The 23,608-nt window shown below is 35.7% G+C and overlaps 2 protein-coding genes across 7 annotated transcripts in view; one reads left to right on the top strand and one right to left on the bottom strand.

Moving 5' to 3' along the window:
• Window positions 1-495: 495 nt before the first annotated feature.
• On the bottom strand, window positions 496-14,539 carry LOC128240720 (dnaJ homolog subfamily C member 7-like). 2 transcript variants are annotated; one of them, XR_008262279.1, is made up of 13 exons: window positions 14,406-14,539; window positions 13,173-13,276; window positions 12,724-12,848; window positions 10,785-10,898; window positions 6,240-6,314; window positions 5,744-5,862; window positions 5,006-5,159; window positions 3,843-4,007; window positions 3,479-3,570; window positions 2,725-2,798; window positions 2,249-2,433; window positions 1,593-1,754; window positions 496-1,096 (listed from the first exon to the last, which is right to left on the bottom strand). XR_008262279.1 is itself a non-coding variant. In XM_052957505.1 (13 exons), the coding sequence occupies exons 1-13, from the start codon at window positions 14,456-14,458 to the stop codon at window positions 987-989; spliced, it is 1,494 nt and encodes a 497-aa protein (XP_052813465.1). In that variant the 5' UTR covers window positions 14,459-14,539; the 3' UTR covers window positions 496-986. The 2 variants fall into 2 exon arrangements, 1 of the variants encoding a protein (XP_052813465.1); XM_052957505.1 differs by having other exon boundaries at window positions 2,287-2,433.
• Window positions 14,540-14,680: 141 nt separating this feature from the next.
• Window positions 14,681-23,608, top strand: part of LOC128240176 (neurobeachin-like protein 1) — a 76,543-nt gene continuing 67,615 nt past the window's right edge. For all 5 annotated transcript variants that reach the window (XR_008262074.1, XM_052956694.1, XM_052956695.1 and 2 more), the window contains exons 1-5: window positions 14,681-14,822; window positions 19,711-19,802; window positions 20,988-21,137; window positions 21,294-21,375; window positions 22,816-22,934. Coding sequence is in view for 4 of the 5 variants with exons in the window: in XM_052956694.1 (XP_052812654.1) it covers window positions 14,760-14,822; window positions 19,711-19,802; window positions 20,988-21,137; window positions 21,294-21,375; window positions 22,816-22,934 (506 nt within the window). In the remaining variant the exon portion in view is untranslated. The remainder of the gene's footprint in view (window positions 14,823-19,710; window positions 19,803-20,987; window positions 21,138-21,293; window positions 21,376-22,815; window positions 22,935-23,608) is intronic.

The following is a 23,608-nucleotide window of genomic DNA, read 5'->3' as shown; positions in this document are numbered from 1 at the left end:
TTATGTATCAATGTGATACTTCACATTTGACTATTACAATAAAGTCATAGATGATAAAACAGATATTGTATAAAGTAATCAATCAACAATGTAACAATGGGTCTCATCAAAAACGTAAGACGGCCAGAATATAAACTCAGTTATGTAACACAGTGCTGAATGGGCCACAGTGGAACAAAAATGCGTCAGCTTCCTCATGTATAAAAAGGTCACTTTTACTTTTACAAGCTGTTGAACCAGATTAGTGACTTGAGCTGGACACTGCGATTTTCTTCATTGTCAAAGATCAACACAATTTACATACAATGACTGTTTTCAGTTATGACAGTATGGTAGTTTAACATCAGTATAAAGAACTATGCTCTGCAATCTTATTCATTCAGAGCTAAATGAGACTTCATAATCTTATCAGGTACTTGCATCCATAAAAACAGTAACATTTAAGGATTTAAAAGTTTTACAATACTTGTGTATCATGATTAGTACATAATATGTATAGCAATACGTTCACAGTCTTAACGAAACAGAAATTGTTACTTTCAGCAGGACCCATGATATTTTAAGGTATCCAGTATACACGCAATACATTTGATGGACCTATTATCCATCTCGTTGTCCAATGTTAAGGTATCTAGTGTATTAATAAGACATTTCATTGAGTCATTGTCCTTACCGTTACATGTTTATGCTAGCTAGAGAACAAAATACTTTCAACATCATATGAATGGGTATTGCTTGCTGTTAAGTTAAGAAATCTAATCTTTTTTTAAATAAACAACCAAATGGCCAACTTGACCATGTTTATAATGTGTGTTATTGGATTCAGTGCATATTCAAATAGCTCATATTTACTGAAATTATATCAAAATAATATGGACTTTCCATGCATTAAAATAGCATACACATGTATTTGTGTATCAGATACCTTAGTAAATCAAACATAACACAGACAGAAACATTTGGGACACTACAACGGATGATTCATGTTATCCAAATTGAAATGAAAATCCCCCTGGAAATCCACCGCCCCCTGCTCCATACGACTGACCCCCGCCCTGGCTGAAGAAAGACTGGAATATTAGGTTCGGGTCGAAATCTGAAAATTGAAAAGGTTGAGAAAAATGTGATGACCGGGTTTTGTGGTCAAATTCCGTAAACATATTTTAAAAGTATTAATTGCGCCACAAAACAAATTAAACTGCATTTATATGAATAATTTAAATCCAACGCTTTAATGGTAACCCTACCATTATCTGAATGAATATAAACCAAACATTACTATAAGGCAACTGCATAATATACACGAGGCCATGCCAAATTGAATCTATGTCTAGCACTAGGGCAGGAAATAACAAACTGCCTTGATTTATGTTTAGTCTTTTTGCTACTGAGCTTGTATCTGTAGTTTTATATATAACTATTGAAAAACAAATACTAGTTTTTGTTACAAATATAAAATGCCCATGACAGCAGTGAACATTTATAAAGCAAACATCACCATGAAGATATCTTCCTTTATCTGAGTAATTATAATCCAAATGTAACCATGGAAACCCTGCCTATTTTTTGAAGAATTACAAATAAAACACTACCATGGAATCCAGGCCCGTAGCCGTCCATTTCCTCCAGATCCTGTCCAGTGTCATACCGTTGTCGTTTCTTCTGGTCGGATAAGACGGAGTATGCCTCCCCAACTTCCTTAAACGTTACCTCTTCCTCTTTTTGTTTCTCTGGCGTGTCGTGTGAGTGACGATCTATTAAAGTACAGAGCAACAATGAGGAACATCTTTTATATTATTACAGAAACAGTCTTGTATACCGTTTAGGCTTATTTCACTAACATTATATTGTATGTGGCTATGGGGCAATGACTCAGTATAAGGGAATAATCGGTGATAGGCGCCAAATGTTGCAATAGTCAATACGGATAACTCGAAATAAAATTTCATCGATCTTAACTTTACTTTTAAACCATGAAATACATAATATAATATCCTATATTTGGATGGATTGAGGCAAAATATTTAACCTGCTGCTTCATTTAATGTCACATAAAGCCTATTGATTTTCACTTCTTGATTAGCTTATTTAATGTTCTTAAAGACAGATTAAGGCATGTTTTCCATTCACTTTCCTGTATGATGTACAATGGCATATTTTCTATACGCTTACCTGGGTGATGTACAATGGCATATTTTCTATACGCTTACCTGGGTGATGTACAATGGCATATTTTCTATACGCTTACCTGGGTGATGTACAAGGGCTCGTTTTCTATACGCTTACCTGGGTGATGTACAAGGGCTCGTTTTCTATATGCTTTTTTGATTTCGTCCTCTGATGCAGTTTTATGCACACCCAGGATTTTGTAGTAGTCTTTTCTTTTGCTCTTTTTTAACTCCAGCTTAGCGTTTTGTAACAATTGCTTATTTTCTGTGAACATAAAAGCAAGAAAGTTAAATACTTGACAATTCAGAAATAAAATGCATGTTATATGGACATGTATACCTTGTATTATGTTTTAAATAAAGGCGGCGCCAAGACCTTCGCAACAAATCTACTGTTTTTCTTTGATAGGCAAAAGGCAAATATTTCAAGTTCTTGAAAAGCTAATGTTGATGAAATTCTAGGATTACACATACTAACAGAAAGTGGAACTTTCCTTAATAAAAATAAACAGAAATGATTCCATTACAAGAATTCAAGCTAACAAATGTGGAATACCTCTGGTTTTGTCCAATTGACATATTTTTTCATAGTCTCTAACAGCTTCTTCATACTTTTCCAAATCCATGTAGCTAAAACACAATTAAGTTCTATGAGGTTTACCAACCATTATAACTGGATAAATGACTTACAAATACTGATGAAACATTAACAAAACAAACCCGTCCCAACTCTTTGAGGTTAATATTAATAAGTATTTTTACAAATAAGAGTAAACACAAGTACAATTAGATCATGCGACGATACATGTAATTACAATCAACATGTCAGCAACCTTCAAGCATATCTCTGCCCTCCTCCCCAAATAAGCCAAAACACTACTCTCAATGTTTCCACATCTCTGCATTGATTTTTCCTCCCCAAATAAGCCAAAACACTACTCTCAACGTTTCCCCATCTCTCCATTGATTTTTCCTCCCCAAATAAGCCAAAACACTACTCTCACCGTTTCCCCATCTCTCCATTGATTTTTTCTCCCCAAATAAGCCAAAACACTACTCTCAACGTTTCCCCATCTCTGCATTGATTTTTTCTCCCCAAATAAGCCAAAACACTACTCTCACCGTTTCCCCATCTCCCCATTACTTTTTCTTCCCCAAATAAGCCAAAACACTACTCTCACCGTTTCCCCATCTCCCCACTCCTTTTTCTCTACATGTACACCTGGTTTGGGCTCGTCTGAGGTCCATAACCCACACACCCAAAAAAGCATGATCCCCACCCCTTTTCTGATTATCTTAACCCTACGTACCTCTTTGCTCTCCTCATGTACGCCTTAATGTAGGTGTTGTCAAGGTCAATGGCCGCAGAACAATCGTCTACTGACTGCTCCAGCTTCCCAATCTGAAATCAGCCATAACTAGAGCTATCACAGTAGTGATGAATTATCTTCACATGCTTCCTGGCAACAGGTAAGTTTTTTAAATAATGAACTGTTTAATATGGTGTTCATCCCCACTAGCGGACTTTAGGCAAGGCACACTGCAAACTATATAGGATTGAGAACAACAATAATGTTTATCAATCAAAGAATACTCCAGAAGGATAGGGGTGTCACTACAATGAATAAGTTCCTTTACTTAAAATAAGGTGAAAGCTTACAAAAATTTCAATACCTTAGTACAGACTGTGGCTCTATTACAGTATAGTTTTGAGTTGGTGAATTTATTGTTTGGGTCTATAGACAGCGCGGCTGTGTAAGAGTTGTAAGCCTCATTAAACTTCCCCGATCGGAACTCCTTATTTCCCTCCTCCTTTGTCGATATCAACTGCTTGGCTTTCTGTAATCATACGGGTTGATAAAGTAATTCAGGATTATTAAGTTTGACTTTATTTCCACAATAAACTGACATTTAATGTATATTGTTGATGATTTTTAAACCAATTTTGCATCTATGACACAGAATAAAATTGCATAAGCTTTACCAATTCTAACAAATTTGAGGATTACCGTTAACATTCAAAATACAAATATATTCTGCATTACAATATAGCAGAGCTAGTTGGAAATTAGTTTGAGTTAAGCTTTCGATATTTGGTTTCACTGAAGTAACCGATTATTGATAGTAGATTTGTTTTTAAGTTTTTTGACTATACTGTATATGTAGTTTCATTCTTGTATAATAATTCGTAATACTTTACTATGCTTAAGTTATATGTGTCTTTGAAGTTATCGAGTGTTGCTGTTTCTTTGTGCCATTTTGTTAACGTGAACAACAGAACACTTCCGAATATATATATATATAAATGAAAAATTGGCTGACATTAACCGAACGCAAATAACAAGGCGAAGCTGAAAAAAGAAAAACAACTCGCCTGTTTATTCGATTTTGACAATCTATTGTCAGGCCTAACCAATCTACTTTCAATAATAATCGATCATCTGAACATTACTTATCAGAGCTAAATGTAAAACACTTCTATAGATAGGTCTTCCAGCACGTATAAGAGGATATGCCAAAATCTACAACACAACCAGGCTTTAAATGTCCTTTGGATAAGTGTCAAAAGCATGGCCTCTTTCAAATTATTAATGTATCACTATTTTTAAAGAGCAAACTATAGAGTATTGTGTTAATAAGCATCATTACTCAATATTCTCTAAAAAAGTCATTCTAGAGCAACAATTAATTGTACAAAAGAACAATTTTGCTAAAGAGTCATTTTTCTTTTGTGTACTCACAATAGACCTTTATTTTGATGAAGGCGAAAATACACTTTTAAAAAAATGCAAAAAATCTTGAATTAATGCATGCTGTTAAGTGGAAAGGCAACCTACCTTGTAAGTGTCTTTGGCCTTTTGATGGTCAGGGGCTAGACGGAGCACCTGTTGGAAATGTTGGAACGCCTTGTCAATGTTGTCCTGATAATACAGGCACATACCCCGCACATACAGGGCATCAGGGTTCATACCTTCCCGTTGTAAAACGTCACTGAAATAAAATAATTACTGAAAATTACAAAATATCTTTCCTAACTATGAAATATCTCTCTAAAGTCCAAACTATGGAATATCGGTACTATAAAAAGAATGAAATTCTATCACTACGAAATTGGAATCATATCACTACTGATGTACTGCAAGTTTTTTGTACATGAAAAATGACTTTTACTCATACTTTTTTTTAAAATAAACACAAAATACAGATAGGCATATACAGTTAAACCTGTATTAAGTGGCCAACCTTAATAAAAGATCAAAGTGGATGCCTAAGACCCAAGTACAATAAGCACCAAGTGTGTAAAGAATTGGAAGATTGTATTCAAGACAGTTAACATTCAAAAACTGTATCCATGGCTAGTCAATGTAACGAGTCAGAAAATGTCTGGATAGGTAGGGAGCAAAAGCCAAACAATTTTCTGCAGTTTTTCTCCCAGACAAACATGTAGCAAAACTTGACAGAGAGGTATATGTCTTGCTATACATGTGCATATAGTCTCTGGCAACATGTATACCAAGTTTCATTTGAATATCTTGAATGTTTTTTCTGAGTGATGGCCACTATAAAATCCATACTTAGCAAGTTCCTGGCTTTCCTGGTATCTTCCAAGAAAGGTGAGAACCTCTGCCCGCTGGATTTTGAATCGCACGCATGCTGGGGCTTGTTTTAAACATTGGTCAATAACAAACAATGCCTGCAAAGGAAAGGTTAGTATCATAATATTCAAGACCCAGTAGAATAGAATTATGCAATATAAGTTTAAGTAGAACTTTATCTAGCAACTGACATGCATGCAGGTTTTAAAACAGCAGGGAGCTGCAGAAGAGGGTGTCCATTTAGGGGTCAATCCCTATTCATCATATGTTGGGTTGTAACAAGAAATACTGGTCCATTTAGGGATCAAATATAGGAAATTTTCAACCAGAGTCATAAACTTTGCTTGGCAAATAATTCACTTTGCAGATTGCATTCACTGCAACTATTGTAAGGAAAGTACCAAAGAATTGTACCAGACTATTTTAATTATTATACTATTGTTAGAATCAGTAATGCTTTTTAAAAATATCATACCTTTCTAAAATCATTCTTTTCAAGGTCCTTTTCTAAAGTATCTACACAGTTTTGCATTTGCTGTGCCATTCTCAACTGAAATTGAAAAATGAAATATAACATGCATTAAAACAAACAACCAGTGATGCAATACTCCAATATTCAAATGTTTGATAAAACGTTTGGTATTTGAATGTCAAAATCGGTATTCTCAATGTGTTTTTTTTTTTTTTGACTGCTAAATAAAATAATAAACTGTTTGCCTAGAACAGTGTTGATGTCGGAGTACAAGTTGGTTTGTCTTGTTTTTAAAACGATTGGCCCCTAATGCCATATGTCAAGTAAGGCCATATAGTCAGGTATTAAAAACAGTACCCTATATTCTAAAATAAATTACTATTAGACAAGTTACATCAAACAAGTTTCAATTATTTTCAGTAAATTTAAATGACCATGCCAATTAAGGATTAAAAAAAAAACAGCCTTCGACAAAATCTGTTTGATGTTTTGTATTATTTGACTTCTTCCTGAGTTGGTTTGGTTTTTCCTTCGTTATATATAGTAAAAGTCAATCCCAGAATGAGGCTGCTTGTGTTACGGATCCCACCTCCATTGGCACATAAAGTAATTAAACCAGGATTTTTTTTCAATGATCAAATTTCCCAATTTGTACAAATAAAAATGCAGTGGAATTGAAATTATTCGATTTTGTGTTTTGTTTGTTCAAAATGTATTGCTATTTTTCCTGAAAATGGGAAAACAGTGTTTGAAATTCACGGTAGCCCGATAGCCCGAGGCTACCAAATTTCAGCTGGGGCTACCGATTTTCCACAGAAACTAGCCCGTTTTTTCCTTAGGTTATTTAAAAAAACCTGCCAATTAAACGCGTTACGCATCATGTTTTTTATACGCAAAGCCTTATTATTCAAGAATGCGTCCTTCAAGGCGACTGGAGCGATTAAGTCGCCTTGACAACGGCGAAGTCGGATTCGCCAAAATTTACATTCAGGGCTCAAGCCATGTGCTCAATGTTTGTTTATTTAATCAATAAATATAAACACATGCAAAAATTCATTAACGCCCGAAGTGACAAGTAATTATCGATCAGTTTCTAACCAATAACTGTGTCTATTAGCAGCAGTCAAACTCTATGACGTCATTAACTCCGCCCATTATGTAAATTATGTAAATTAACCGATAAAGTCGGCAGTTTTCGACAACAACGATGGCTATGAAAATTGACAATGCTAAAATAGCAATATCAACATTGATATTTTATTTATTTCATTTAAATATATTTTATTTATTAGCTAATATAAAAAGAAAGATATTTAAGTTTTTAATGCAAACAGAACATAATCATTCTACAAAAGTTGTCTTAAATGCGGAGGAAACAGGTGCTCGCTTACTTACTGACAAATTCAATCAAAGTGAAAGGAGAACTGTCGGATATACAGTTAACTCGTTGTCTGTGTACAGTACAGTAAGGTTCTATTTTATACCTTTAAATAGCTTTGCCATTAATTTTTAAAGAACAATTATAGGAATATTGGCAATATAAACATCGATATATTTTTGTTGTTACTTCTGAAACTTGAAAGTGAAACTGAAAGTTGAAAAGAGAAAAATGTCATTGCACAATCGCTGGTGCATATCTGATTTGACAAGGATGCATTGGATAACAGAACTTATAGTACATGCATAACTCTTTCCATTAAATAAAAGATATGTTCAGGAAATATTTTTCTCGTATTACCTTTTTGAAAACTTTATTAGTAACTGAACTTTTGATGACTACACTAATATATGTATGACTATAATTTATTATTGACGCATTGTTCAGATTGTGGAGCATTTATTGAAACTGTATCAGCGTGCTTGATTAGATATTCAGAATCGTTGCGGAATCGTATTTAAACTTCCAAAAAATATTCCGAACATACTTTTTAGTGTTTATGTTTGGGCTAGTGAAATTGGTTTCGGGCTTGTAAAATTTCCTATCTGGTAGCCCGAATGGGCTAGTGGATTCAAAGCCGAATTTCGTACACTGGGAAAATTCAAAGGCTAATATAAATTAAAGTTTACTTCAACTTTGGTAATCAAATATTCAATCGAAAAAATTAGCTAATATTCAAATATTAATTTTGTGATTCATTTACATCCCCACGAATAACCTGTACTGTAGGTATTATCAAAGAAACAACTAAAGATACTGGATTCTTCTAAAGAAGTAGGTAATAGAGAACATTTTCTCCCACCTCAGATAAGTAGATCCAATGGTTTAACCATGTTAGAAATTCTTAACTTGCCCACGGACAAAGATAAAATGCCCATTCTTCAAGCAGGCGTACAACAAGACGTAATCAACTATCAAGCCAGAGTTCTCAGGGTTCGCAGTCCGACTCTTCATCTGATAAATCTGCGTCAATGTCAGTCCGTATGGCGAAAAGCAAAACATCTAGCACTGGGGATTCCAGTTCGTCAGATTCTAGCAAAGTCACTACAAAGCCTAAATCAGGTACTATTTGTTTGTAAGATGTTATTTGCAGGCCGTCAAGCGGTCCAAAAATGCCCGTATGGAACTTCTTTTAATGGTCACCACATTGTAATTACCTCCCTTGTTGAAGACTGTCGTCTGTAGGATCATGGAAACCTTGTCCGGTGACAATATTTAGAACGCTAATTAATTATTTTTCGCTTCAAATGTCACCATAAATCAGTTTTCACGCACCTTTCAAGAAATAATGCTTCACTCTCCTTAGAACTATTTGAAGAACGATTTGACTATAAACATAATCTGAAACACTGCGCGCATATCCATGACAACCACAAATTATCGCATATATATATATTCATGCGCAATTATCTTCACTACACACAAAAGAGTTCAAGCAAGAAAAACATTTTTACTTAATTTTGTTTAACTGAGGTGGGAGAAAAAGCATCTACCATAGCCGCTCGTGTAGGATAGGTTCATCCCGACCCTTACACAGGGTGTTTTGCGAAAACGAGCTTTACCCTATGCTCGGGTCGGAATGAACCTATCTTACACTCTCGGCCATGGAAGATACTTATAATCTTTATGCTTGACTTAACCATTTACCCTAATTATGGCTCCCAATTTTGGACAATAAATCCTGAAACATGACACAATTTTTCTTCACAGTTGAACTCCATATTCTCAATTTATTCCTTCTGTTTGTATACAAAAAACTTACAAATTTTTTTCTACTTAATATTTGCTATATATATTGGAGTCATATTTCAGTCCCTGCGTTTGATATTCACTCATTTCCTCCATCCTAATTGTGTGAAACTTTCATAAGTTTTTTTTAGCATGTCGCATTAATAGCAGGCGAGTCAAAACCATCAACATATATAATTTAATAGATAATTGGTAAGTGCAATCATTCCATTTTATTTTTTATAAAGTAGTTTAACTCCTGTTTTTACCGGTTCAAGCGTTTTAAGCTATCAGTGAGTGTGAACAGAATTCTGACTTTTTAACGAACAAACGAAAGTTTATTCGATGAAAGGCCTCCAGGCCATAATACATGTTACAATGCAAATCAAATATAACAAAATGCCTATATATGTAACTAAATAAGAGTTGTGTCTCTTGGTTAACAAGTTAAGTGTTATCTATAGCTAACATGAGTTTATGAATGTAAAGAGCAATGGCTTTAATATGGGTAACATTTTCCGATGCCATCATATTATAGAAATGAAGAATGTCAGTATTTCCACGATACCAAGAGAACAAATAATTTTCCCGGATGTCATTACATCTTGAACACTTAAAAAATACATGATATTCATCTTCAATATTAAGTATGTCTTTATCCAATAAACAATAAATACAAAAGCGATCATTTCTATCAATACAAAAAAAATCGACCAATTTCAATATGAAGTTTATGACTAGATGTTCTAAATCTTGCCTATGATTTTCGTACAGGAAACGGTAAACTGATATTAAGGTATCTTTCAACATTCAATACTTAAAGCATTTATAAGTATCACAACGTGAGGAATTATTTACATCACCAAGCCATGTTTGTCTACAACAATCAGCAATTCTTATTTTAAAAGGACACATAAATATACTGTACTTTAATTAAAATGTAGCAATAAATTGTCAAAATTTAAATAATAGTAATTACATTTTTGGATAAACTGAACACTTACAGATACAAGGAAATTTATTTATTTACTAGTTCAAAGGCAGTACCTAACAATCCTTGATAAACATATTTTTTATACAGTATATATGCACTGTGCTGATTGTGAAGTTTGGTGCTGTTGTTCCATGTTTCTTGTTTGTGATTTTTTGTTTTTGTGTTCTATGTCTTTGGCGTTTACCCTGTGCCATTAAACGGGGTTTATGTTTTAACTTTTGGCTACTGAGCTTGTTTCTGTAGTTTTTCACGTAAGTATTGTATTCTTTTTATTCATTATAACCTGAGTTAAATAACATAAAACAAACATGAGCCTAAAGTGATCAAATACAATAAAAAATCCAGACAATTCAATAACAGAAGAGCTTAAATCGAAGACAAGTCTGACCTCTGTTTGGGCAGTTTTGTTTTCTGGGTCGAGTTCAAGGGCTGTGTTATATGAGCGGATGGCTGCTGACGGATCCCCCATAACTATTTGACACTTGCCTTCTCGTAGGTGGCCCTGTAGGGTAAAAATCATTATGATATAAACATTACATGAGCATCTATGTGAATTATATTGTCTGTTACAATGTCTGCACTAAGTTTCTTTTGAATATATTGAAGTTGAACAATGCTTTTGGAGTTAAGGACAAGGTCAATGTTTTTGCACAACTAAGGCTGAAACACCAAGCCAATAACAACACCAAAGCTAGGATAACACCAATGCTATGATAACATCAAGGCCATGACAACACCAATGCTATGACAACACCAAGGCTATGACAATACCAATGCTATGACAATACCAATGCTATGACAACACCAAGGCTATGACAATACCAAGGCTATGACAACACCAAGGCTATGACAACACCAAGGCTATGACAACACCAAGGATATGACAACACCAAGGCTATGACATAACCAATGCTATGACAATACCAATGCTATGACAACACCAAGGCTATGACAATACCAAGGATGTGACCACACCAAGGCTATGACAATACCAATGCTATGACAACACCAAGGCTATGACAATACCAATGCTATGACAATACCAAGGCTATGACAACACCAAGGCTATGACCACACCAAGGCTATGACCACACCAAGGCTAGGATAATACCAAGGCTGTGCCCACACCAAGGCTATGACAATACCAATGCTATGACAACACCAAGGCTATGACAAAACCAAGGCTATGACAATACCAATGTTATGACAACACCAAGGCTATGAGATAACCAATGCTATGACAATACCAATGCTATGACAACACCAAGGCAATGACATACCCAAGGCTATGGCAATACCAATGCTATGACAACACCAAGGCTATGATAATACCAAGGCTATGACCACACCAAGGCTGTGCCCACACCATGACTATGACCACACCAAGGTGATCACAACACCAAGGCTATGACCACACCAATGCTATGACCACACCAATGCTATGACCACACCATGGCTATGACAACACCAAGGCTATGACAATACCAATGCTATGGCAACACCAAGGCTATGACATAACCAAGGCTATGACAATACCAATGTTATGACAACACCAAGGCTATGAGATAACCAATGCTATGACAATACCAATGCTTTGACAACACCAAGGCAATGACATACCCAAGGCTATGGCAATACCAATGCAATGACAACACCAAGGCTATGATAATACCAAGGCTATGACCACACCAAGGCTGTGCCCACACCATGACTATGACCACACCAAGGTGATCACAACACCAAGGCTATGACCACACCAATGCTATGACCACACCATGGCTATGACAACACCAAGGCTATGACAAACACCAAGGCTTTGACAACAGCAAGGCTGTGACCACACCAATGCTATGACCACACCAAGGCTTTGACAACAGCAAGGCTATGACCACACCAATGTTATGACCACACCAAGGCTTTGACAACAGCAAGGCTATGACCACACCAAGGCTATGACCACACCAAGGCTATGACCACACCAAGGCTTTGACAACAGCAAGGCTGTGAAGATACCAAGGCCATTACATGACAAGAAGCCGAGTTTAATATAATATGATCTGTTACTGATGATGTAACATGTAGAATATTGTAAATTTAAATATTAACCTTACATAAATAGCTCAACAAAAGCAGTAATAGTTGATGCTTACATTCATCAGTTTGCTTTTATCAGCCAAGAGGCCTAACTTGACAATAATTAAGTCAGTGTTGAAAAGCTCAAGAAGTTTAAGCTACATTTCAAATAACAGGCTTATTTTAGAACTTCTTAGTTTATTAAAATTTGATAGAAACTGTTCCACATTGAGCCAGTGTGATGATCTACTCACTTTGACAAATGTGCTGTCTATTCTGAGAGCATTGCGAGCATCTTCGAGTGCATCAGAATATTTGTTTAACATCATATAACAGGCGGAGCGGTTCCCATAATAAGCAGCACAGTTTGGACACAAGTCTGAAACAAAAGATCATCAGCAACTTTAAGTTAGTTTATTATTTAGAAAAGGCAATATATATGATAAAATAGTATCTCATGAGTCAGATTTACATCATTACCCATTTTCAGAACTATGGTTTACCCTAGATGTGACAATTAAGAGAGATCCAAAATAATAATCTTTTATACCAAAAAATATCTTCACAAATCAGGAGGCTAAAATGAAATCTAAAAACCAAAACAGCTACATTGAGTACAGAACTGTTTTAGTTCTCTATGATACATAATATTGTTTGCTTAGGCACAATAAAGACATGTGGGAAATGCACATATTTCACATACTGATTGCCTGAGTGTAACATGAGATAGCCTCTGTATAATTCTTCTCTTTGTAATATTGGTTTCCCATCTCCTTCATTTCTTCAGGAGTGCGGACGACGATTTGTCTGAAACATGACAGCATAATTAACATTCATAATCTGCAGTTGATCTATTAAAGGCATAGTCTAACACATTCCTTAAGTCACACCAAATGATTTAGTAGGTAATCGAGGGTGGTACCCCCTTTTACCTAGTTATTTGTTTAAGATTTAAAACTGTACATGCTGTGTTTTGGTGCTATCTAGACACACCAAAATAACGTCACTTATGCACCAGTCAATTGTAACCATGCCCCCCCCCCCCCAGGTCTGGGAAATAGCGGTTAATTCGACTTTTGGTCCAGCCAAGCCCGGGTAAGACCCACGCCATGCGCAGACAATTTGCTAGTAAAATCGCCGCCGCACCCCAGGGACACATGGTAAGGCACATTCCCCGCTGTTTTTGGTGCGAAGAAAAACATACCGCATTCAGCCGGCAATGCAGGGCCACCTGGAATGTAAAAACACGGCCCATTTCCCTGACTATCCCCGGTATACCCCCGGACTGGGGGGGGGGGCATGGTTACAATTGACTGGTGCATAACACTGTCAGTTTGACAGTCTTGAGCGGTAATTTTGACTCAGACAAAATAGTCTGACAATTTTCACATCCAGATATAAATACATTTAATCTTTCACTTTGTCAACAATTAAATTTAAAGCAGTTAGCTTGCTTGCCACTTCTCCAAGTGTTTTTTTTTTCTAAAGGCACCCCTGTCCTCTGTACACCAGTACAGATATTCGACACTTTCTGCATAATGTAAAAAATAATTAATGATTTATTTTGGAATGGAATGATGAATCTATGACTATGCTCATGGTAACACCACAATTGTTCAATGGACGGTTAAATTTACTTTCCAAAATTCGAGTCACTAACTGAGGAACACTTCATTTCTATCTCAAATTGTATAGACATACAAGCGATATTTTGAAATCCCCGTAGCGTAGACAGATCTCAAACAATTCTTTACAGACTCAAGTATATTACTGTATCAAACTGAGAAAAGATCTGGAACATTCTTAACATTGGAATTTAACAACCGAAAGTCGTCAAAATACAGACTGTTTATATGACGTTTTTCGATAAAAGGTACTTCATCAGTGACTTTATTTTTTCCAAAAAAATATGCAGGATTAGTCCTGAAATAATTACTCGTCGATTTCCATGATTTTTGGCTCTGCCTCGTTATTTTCTTCGTCGCTCATTTTGATATATGAACTCTAAACAATCAGCACATGAAAAAGGTTGCAGACTGGTTCTTTCGATTTGATGGCTTCCGTTAGAAGAAAAGATATTTTCAGCCGAATTTTGAAGCAGTCAAAAAATATTTTTTTAACCCGAGGAAGAATTAACAACAAGAAAAATGGAAGGAAAGAATGTTGACCAATCAAAACAGTGAATGCATGAATTGGGAAAACCTCTGACATCATCACAAATATGGGAAATGGGGAAGTTTTGTAAAAATGTCAACAAATTGCCCTAATTAAGCCGAAAGAAGGTGCAATCATGATGGACGAGTTAAACGACAGCGAAAGATTGTTCGAATTATGGATGGTTTACATCAATAAAGTAATGACACTCTTTAAAATTTATCTATTAGGTACAAAATTTAAAGGAGCTGTCAGAAACACTCACCTGTCAAAAATCAATACATATATTTTTTTTATAAATTGCAAGAAAATCACGGAGTAAAGTTTTCTTTCAATAATAGCTATAAATTAAATCAGCAGAATTTGAGGATTAAATGATTACCTGGTTAGGTAAAAACATGGATCCTTTTTAATTAATGGGAGGGTATAAGTAATATTAATTTTTAGTGTTGGTTATGAAGATCAGACAAACAAATCAAATATTATGTATCAAATTGGACAACCATAAACCATTATAAATGTAAAGTGAATTCCAATGCTATATTTTAGATGAATATTACATTTTTTTTTTTAATTTAATGTCAATTAACAGTAACATTTATTTTGAACAATATGGCCGCACACTGGAATGAGATGTTGATGAAGTGTTCCGTTGATCTCCTGGTTCAGATAGACTAGATAACCTTAATTACTAAACATGAACCCTTCAAACCACACTAAAACACTCTTGTTTGCTCTTCAATTTCCAAGTACTAAAGTAAACCTTGGAGGAAAAGTGCGCCCGGTGTGGGGCTCGAACCCACGACAGCCGGAACACTAGCACGGAGCTCTAACCAACTGAGCTAACCGAGCGGCTAGTTCTAGCCCACACACTCTACAGTAGTTTTTCTACTTCTTGTATTGACGTGGGTCCAATCTCAAGAGAGCGCATGACTTTGTAAAGCTAGATACAAAAAGCCTCCTTATAGTTGCTGGGTTACATACAACTTCGTGACAAAGTGCAGTCACAACACTCTCCCCAACTTAATAAATAAACGGCTGACAAGGTCTTTTTTCATTTTGGTCTGAAAACGTTATATGGGTTGGGGTAAGGTGGTGTCCCCTATTGTAGTATTATTTTTGAAGAATAATTTTCCAGTGGATGTTTATCCACAAACTAGACAATTTTTTGAACAATCTATTTTTGTGATTTTTTCGTAAATGTGGGAAAAGTAGCATTGCTACACCCCTGGCATATTATAATCAAAGATATAAGCATGTGTTTCAGTCACCTTCAATTGTGCGGTAAATTGCAACAGAAGCACATCAGTACAATCTGTAATCATTTTGTCCCATTTTCGTTAACAAAATGATTTATATAATGGGCAGGCAATTTAATAATTAAAAACTTATCAAGATGAAACATGGTAACAGTGTTTGTATGCTTAATGTATGAGTCAAGTTCAATGTAGGGTAAATTTCATCAAAGCGCTATTTCCTTTAAAGCAAAGTAAGTTTATGTCTTTACGTAACAATTTATTATCGAATTAGGATTAATCTTAGTGACTGTGTTTGAGTAAAATAAACAGACACAGTTCTGTATTTACTTCAATGGTCTGCTCCTTTTGCAAAAATCTTTTGTATTAGTTTGTTACCTCAAACACTTTGAGAGAACTACTCGCTTACGTGTATATGAATCTTTTAAGATCGGTATAATTAGCTAGTGTTATTATGTTTATCATTTCTGACTTGAAATTAAGATATATCTGATCTTATCTTGCATTATCTTATCTTATCTTAGATGAAGATTATCTTATTTTGTCACTATGATGGGTGTTCAGACCTGTAAGACTTCCCCTTCTGCGGAATTCTAGTTCAAACTTCAAAATAATTTCATCATTTGAAAGTTAAAACCGAGCAGAACTATAATGTTCTTTACATTAAACATTCAACTTTATTACTTTAAACAATTAAAAACGTAAAATAAAAAAGATATACAACTTCTAATACACAAACAAGCAGAAGTGCTCCACTGAATAACTATAAACTAACCAATATTATAAAATTGATAAAAAAGTACCTGAACAATCATGAGTGTGGCTTGCTTGAAGCACAATCAACTGTGGCTGAATGTTTTTTACCTACATACGATGTCTATATCATCACCTTAACATCAAAACTGCAGTGTGTTTTTTCACCATTTGGGTAATGAGGCCTTATGGTTGAGAAAAAAAAATTGCTTTAAATAAGAAACAGTAAAGTTAAAATAATGTTATTAAGTTTGTTTCTATAAAAATTGACCATTTCTTGCATATAAATGGTTTGGGGGTCTGATTAATTGATGATTAATAGAAATTTGGTATTTTTTTTCCATATTTTGGACAAAAGCATATGATTTACCTATAGATACAAGCATTACTGTGTCAATTGAAATAAAACTAGGATTGAAAGTCTGGCCTGTATTTTTCTCAAACCCATGACAGTCCAATTACTGCCTTGATGCTCTAACAGCTTACTTCATGCGGGAATAGATAAAGGGGCAGTTTGGTGTAATCATGTGGGAAAGGGTTAAACATGATACTGAGCAGCTGGACCCAATTTCTCGAAACTTCTTAAGTCTCTTATAATGGGGTAAAGCTAAGCTCACTATTTTTATGCCCCCGAAGGTGGGCATATTAAAATCGCACCGTCCGTCCGTCCGTCCGGCTCTGTAACTTTCCCTTGTATGGACAGATTTTAAAATAACTTGCCACATGTGTTCCACATACCAAGACGACGTGTGGCGTGCAAGACTCGTGTCCCTACCTCAAAGGTCAAGGTCACACTTAGTGTTTATTCACAATGGAGTGCTGCATATAAGGACATAGAGTATAGGTTGTCGTGTCCGGGCTGTAACTTTCTCTTGTATGGACAGATTTTAAAATAACTTGCCACATGTGTACCACATACCAAGACGACGTGTCGCGTGCAAGACCCGTGTCCCTACCTCAAAGGTCAAGGTCACACTTAGTGTTTATTCACAATGGAGTGCTGCATATAAGGACATAGAGTACAGGTTGTCGTGTCCGGGCTGTAACTTTCCCTTGTATGGACAGATTTTAAAATAACTTGCCACATGTGTTCCACATACCAAGACGATGTGTCGCGTGCAAGACCCGTGTCCCTACCTCAAAGGTCAAGGTCACACTTAGAGTTTATTCACAATGGAGTGCTGCATATAAGGACATAGAGTATAGGTTGTCGTGTCCGGGCTGTAACTTTCTCTTGTATGGACAGATTTTAAAATAACTTGCCACATGTGTTCCACATACCAAGACGACGTGTCGGGTGCAAGACCCGTGTCCCTACCTCAAAGGTCAAGGTCACACTTAGTGTTTATTTACAATGGAGTGCTGCATATAAGGACATAGAGTATAGGTTGTCGAGTCTGGGCTGTAACTTTCCCTTGTATGGACAGATTTTAAAATAACTTGCCAAATGTGTTCCACATACCAAGACGACGTGTCGCGTGCAAAACCCGTGTCCCTACCTCAAAGGTCAAGGTCACACTTAGAGTTTATTTACAATGGAGTGCTGCATATAAGGACATAGAGTATAGGTTGTCGTGTCCGGGCTGTAACTTTCCCTTGTATGGACAGATTTTAAAATAACTTGCCACATGTGTTCCACATACCAAGACGACGTGTCGCCTGCAAGACCTCTGTCCCTACCTCAAAGGTCAAGGTCACACTTAGTGTTTATTCACATTGGAGTGCTGCATATAAGGACATCTTGTATGGACAGATTTTAAAATAACTTGCCACATGTGTTCCACATACCAAGACGACGTGTCGTGTGCAAGACCCGTGTCCCTACCTCAAAGGTCAAGGTCACACTTAGAGTTTATTTACAATGGAGTGCTGCATATAAGGACATAGAGTATAGGTTGTCGTGTCCGGGCTGTAACTTTCCCTTGTATGGACAGATTTTAAAATAACTTGCCACATGTGTTCCACATACCAAGACGACGTGTCGCCTGCAAGACCTCTGTCCCTACCTCAAAGGTCAAGGTCACACTTAGTGTTTATTCACATTGGAGTGCTGCATATAAGGACATCTTGTATGGACAGATTTTAAAATAACTTGCCACATGTGTTCCACATACCAAGACGACGTGTCGTGTGCAAGACCCGTGTCCCTGCCTCAAAGGTCAAGGTCACACATAGTGTTTATTCACAATGGAGTGCTGCATATAAGGACATAGAGTACAGGTTGTCGTGTCCGGGCTGTAACTTTCCCTTGTATGGACAGATTTTAAAAAAACTTGACACATGTGTTCCACATACCAAGACGACGTGTCGCGTGCAAGACCCGTGTCCCTACCTCAAAGGTCAAGGTCACACTTGGTGTTTATTCACAATGGAGTGCTGCATATAAGGACATAGAGGATAGGTTGTCGTGTCAGGGCTGTAACTTTCTCTTGTATGGACAGATTTTAAAATAACTTGTTTATTCACAAAGGAATTCTGAATATAAGGACATAACAGTGTAGGTTGTCAAGTATGGGTGGTATTTTTTTATGTTCAGAGGCAATTTAAAATAACTTGCCATATGTATTTGACACGTAAAGGCAAGATCAACTTTTCATGTACTGACCTTATATATTTACCTTGTTTTTTATACTTGAGATAGGAATGATCTTTGTGATAATCACAAAAACACATTTTTCATTATTCGAAATCCCATTTAAGTTTTTTCCTAGTTGAAATAACCTTCTTAAGCCTTTTAAGCTTAAGAAACTTCTTAAGTCCCTTATAACAGGATTAAGCTAATTATTTATGGTTTTTAATAAATTGCGTAATATTGACTTCTCTTAGAGTTTTTTATACTTTAGATAGAAATTATCTTTATGATAATCACAATGAACCATTTTTCATTTATCATAATTTAATTTAAGTATGTATTAAGCCTGTTAAGCTAAAGAAATTTCGAGAAATTGGGGCCTGGCCTTAACCCAGGCCCACACCATCAATCTTGGTTTGCTGATTACAGTAATGCTTTTGTAAACATAAATAAACATGTCTCTTCACTTGACTACAGCTCACCCAAGCGTATGTTATATTTTACAGACAGATCCTCAAGCTCTGAGGGAGTACATTCAACTCTTCACCACAACCCACAACAAACTGATAGACTGTGATTTCGCGCATTTGGAAGAAGGGTATGTCTGCATGTATTGCTTATGCTGCATCTATCAATGTATGGTGGGAGGGAGTGCTTATCACCAGCAGCAAGTATTTTTGTCCCGGGTGTTTGAGATGTTTATGCACCCGTTTAAAAATCTGGCCAAATCTATTGCCTTTTTAGCTCGACTATTCGAAGAATAATACTAGTACTATACTAGAGAGCTATACTAGTCACCCGAGCGTCGGTGTAACCACTTATGTTAAAGTTTGTGTACCACCTCAAATATTGAAACTTTGCACACTTGTTCACCATCATGCCCTAAACCTGTACACAGGAGGAGGTAACTCTGTCAAGCATTTTGACAAAATTATGCCCTTTTTTCTATTTAGAATTTATGTTAAAGTTTGTGTACCACCTCAAATATTTTCAAAGTCCATTGACATCTGGCTTTGAAACTTTACAATTGTTCATTATCATGCCTCCAACCTGTACACAGGAGGTGGTCACTGTATCAAGCATTTTGACAAAACTATGCCCCTTTTTATACTTAGAATTTACGTTAAAGTTTGCGTACCACCTCAAATATTTTCAAAGTCCATTGACATCTGGCTTTGAAACTTTGCATGCTTGTTTACCATCATGCCCACAGCCTGTACACAGGAGGAGGTCACTGTATCAAGCATTTTGACAGAATTATGCCCCTTTTTCGACTTAGAATTTACATTTAAGTTTGCGTACGACCTCAAATATTTTCCACTTCAATTTATGTAAATATCTCAGCACATCATGAATTGCATTGAAAACAGTGATCCATGCATGTTTCGCCAAAACTTTTCAATCCATACACCGAAAAGCGGCGGAATAGTCAAGCGCGCTGTCTTTGTGACAGCTCTTGTTGGCTGTGTCAGTAAGACTGTCAAGATACTGCCTCTCAAAAATGCAGCTGTCTGAAGACCCATAAGCTATTGATAGATATCTAAGAAGATAAATGCAACTGGCTAAGATTATACTGTTGTGCAATGGTAATAAGTCGAGTCAAATGTCATCAGCAATCAATTGTATAAAACAGATCATTTATTTGGTTTGGTCAAATTTAGCCAACTTCTTTATTGATTTGTAATGGGTATACTAATATTAGGATGACTGATTCATTGAAGTGAATAAAATACCATAACAATTTTCTCTATTTTCCTTCAAACTTTGAACACTTTTGCTACAGGTTTTCAGAAGAAGGCCCACATCTTAATAAACTACCTGATACCTTTCTACAAGTGCTTGGTAACCAGCTTAACCAGTGTTGCTATGGCGATGACCTTGAAAATATCACCTTGGCAACCAATATTCTTAAGTGCCTTATTGTGCTCTGCAGGTAAGAAATGTACAATTACAAAAATATTCAAGTTTTTAATAAATGTAATCACTGTGTTTCGTTTATATTTAAAAAAATGACCTGTTGTTATTTCATGTCAAGCAGTACTTTGACCTATTTTGATTTATGATTTATCATGTTGTTATTTTTTTACAGGAACTATGACAATGTGCCTTTGGTAGCCTCCTGCGAGTTTGTTAGTTATGCTGTGAACATCGCAACGGTTGTTGTCAGTAAGGTAAATTACGGGGTCCCAGGCATTTCTTCTGTAATTGTTTAACAGATAGATTTTTTTCTCTTTTAACCATTGAAATATTATTTCAATGTGATTTTGAGTTTAAAAATTGCCAGAATTTCTTTTATTATCTTCACTGTAGTAATGAAATGAAAGCAAAGTGATTTCTTTGAAAGTAATGTTATTAGTCATGGTTTAATTTCACTTTTTGTCCAAAGTCTTACGTGAACACCTCTTTTCAATTTCTGTATAGTAGCATTAAGCTGTATAGCACATGACCAAGTGTATATTATAAAGTGATACTCTTATTCAAAATCAATACTGTAGTTGTACATACACATGTATCGCAAAGATAAATTTTATTTGATAAATCTTTTACTACTTTCTAAATAATGCATTTATGGAAAATATAAATAACTAATAATTAAGTTTGTAACCGGGTATTTAATAGCTGAAAACGCACAAATATTAAATAATTGGTGAATGCTAAAAGATTTACTGTGATATTCTACCCTCTCATAAGGTAGAAATACTGTGTTTTCTGACCCTTTCTTTTAAATTTAACTTGGAACCATTTTTTTCGACATTTATTCATCTTTTTGCTATATTAAAACAATTGTATTTAATTTGGTAAAGCTTATTTGAGAGTACACGTGCATCTTTAATATTTTGTAAGACTTGAAAAAAAAGAGTCAAATTGTTGTCGGGGCAATTCTGTTCACGCAGAAAGTAAAGTGTTTGCCTTATAGAGAGTGGCCACTCTCAATTGAGCTCCAGTCTGCTGGAATTATGGGACACTGTGATAAAGATATGTTACGGTACTCCTGGCTCCTATCTGATATGCAAGGGGCTTACAAAAGAGGCAATGGGCACCCATTATTTAAAGATGCACTCTTACTCCCAAATATGATTTACCACAATTTATACAATTGTTTTAATTTACTGAATAGGATGAAAAAATATCTAAAACAATGGTTCTTATGAAGGATCCCATGTTTAATTTGAAAGAAAGGTGCAGAAAACACAGTATTTCTACCTTATGAGTTGGTAGTTGATCACTGTAAATTTTTTAGCACTTACTAGGCATTTATTATTTGTGCGTTTTCAGCTATTCAATACATGGTAACAATCTTGTTATCAGTAATTAATATTTTCCATAAATGCATTATTTAGTTACAGTAGCTAAAGGTTTATCACTTAAAATTTATGTTTGTTATACATGTGTATTTATTGATTTTAAATATGAGTATAATTAAACTTTTTCTTTATTGTCAATAAAAAAAATGGAAAAATTTAATATCATTCCCAATCAGATTTTATCAGCCTTTGCCGGTGGGTCTGATGTGTTAAACTTTCATGACTACTAAACAAGACATCATTCCCATAAAACAATGTTATTCAAAACTTGATTTTAAACCTTGTATGTGTTGACTTTTGTTTTAGTTGAAGGGTATTGAGGAGGAGACAACTCTGTCTGTGTATAATGGCTTCCTGAAGGTGGCGCTACATTTGCTGGAATGTTTGTATGACCCATACTTTACCTGGAGGAAACGCCTGCTGGGGTACAACTGGTTTACTGTTGTTTAAGGGTGTTATGTGTCTATTGTTTTGGTTTTGTGAGGCCTGGATTCTTTAAAGCTGCACTCTCACAGCTTGAACGTTTTGACAACTTTTTATACCCCCCAAAACAAAGTTTGGGGGGTATACTGGAATCGGGTTGTCCGTCCGTCCGTCTGTCTGTCTGTCTGTCTGTCTGTCTGTCTGTCTGTCTGTCTGTCTGTCTGTCTGTCTGTCTGTCCGTCCGTCCGTCTGTCCGTCCGTTTTTTTTTGTCCGGGATTCATCTTTGTCGTTATTGAACAAATCTTTTTCAAACTTTCAGATATTAATGGCCATGATGTAAACTTGCGCCTCTGTGAAATTGGTACGGGTCACATGACCCTGACCAGAGTTATCTCCCCTTGATGTGTTAAAGTAGGCAAAATAAGCCCTGTCCGGGATTCATCTTTGTTATTATTCAACAAATCTTTATCAAACTTTCAGAAATTAATGGCCATGTTGTAAACTTTCGCCTCTGTGAATTTGGTACAGGTCACATGACCCTGACTGGAGTTATCTCCCCTTGATGTGTTAAAGTAGGCAAAATAAGCCCTGTCCGGGATTCATCTTTGTTATTATTCAACAAATCTTTATCAAACTTTCAGAAATTAATGGCCATGTTGTAAACTTTCGCCTCTG

Source organism: Mya arenaria, chromosome 7 (genome assembly GCF_026914265.1).
Source record: "Mya arenaria isolate MELC-2E11 chromosome 7, ASM2691426v1".
Classification (NCBI taxonomy): Eukaryota; Metazoa; Mollusca; class Bivalvia; order Myida; family Myidae; genus Mya; species Mya arenaria.
This window is presented reverse-complemented; position numbering and strand designations above follow the sequence as displayed.

What these genes read in the sequence shown, in the direction of transcription:
- LOC128240720 (XM_052957505.1), bottom strand. Translation starts at nt 14,458, where the DNA reads ATGAGCGACGAAGAAAATAACGAGGCAGAGCCAAAAATCATGGAAATC. An exon ending in ATGTTACACTCAGGCAATCA is followed by an intron (nt 12,849 to 13,172) that starts GTATGTGAAATA and finishes CTTTTGTTTCAG; the next exon opens with ACTTGTGTCCAAACTGTGCT. An exon ending in AGCCCTTGTACATCACCCAG is followed by an intron (nt 1,755 to 2,286) that starts GTAAGCGTATAG and finishes GTACTTTAATAG; the next exon opens with ATCGTCACTCACACGACACG.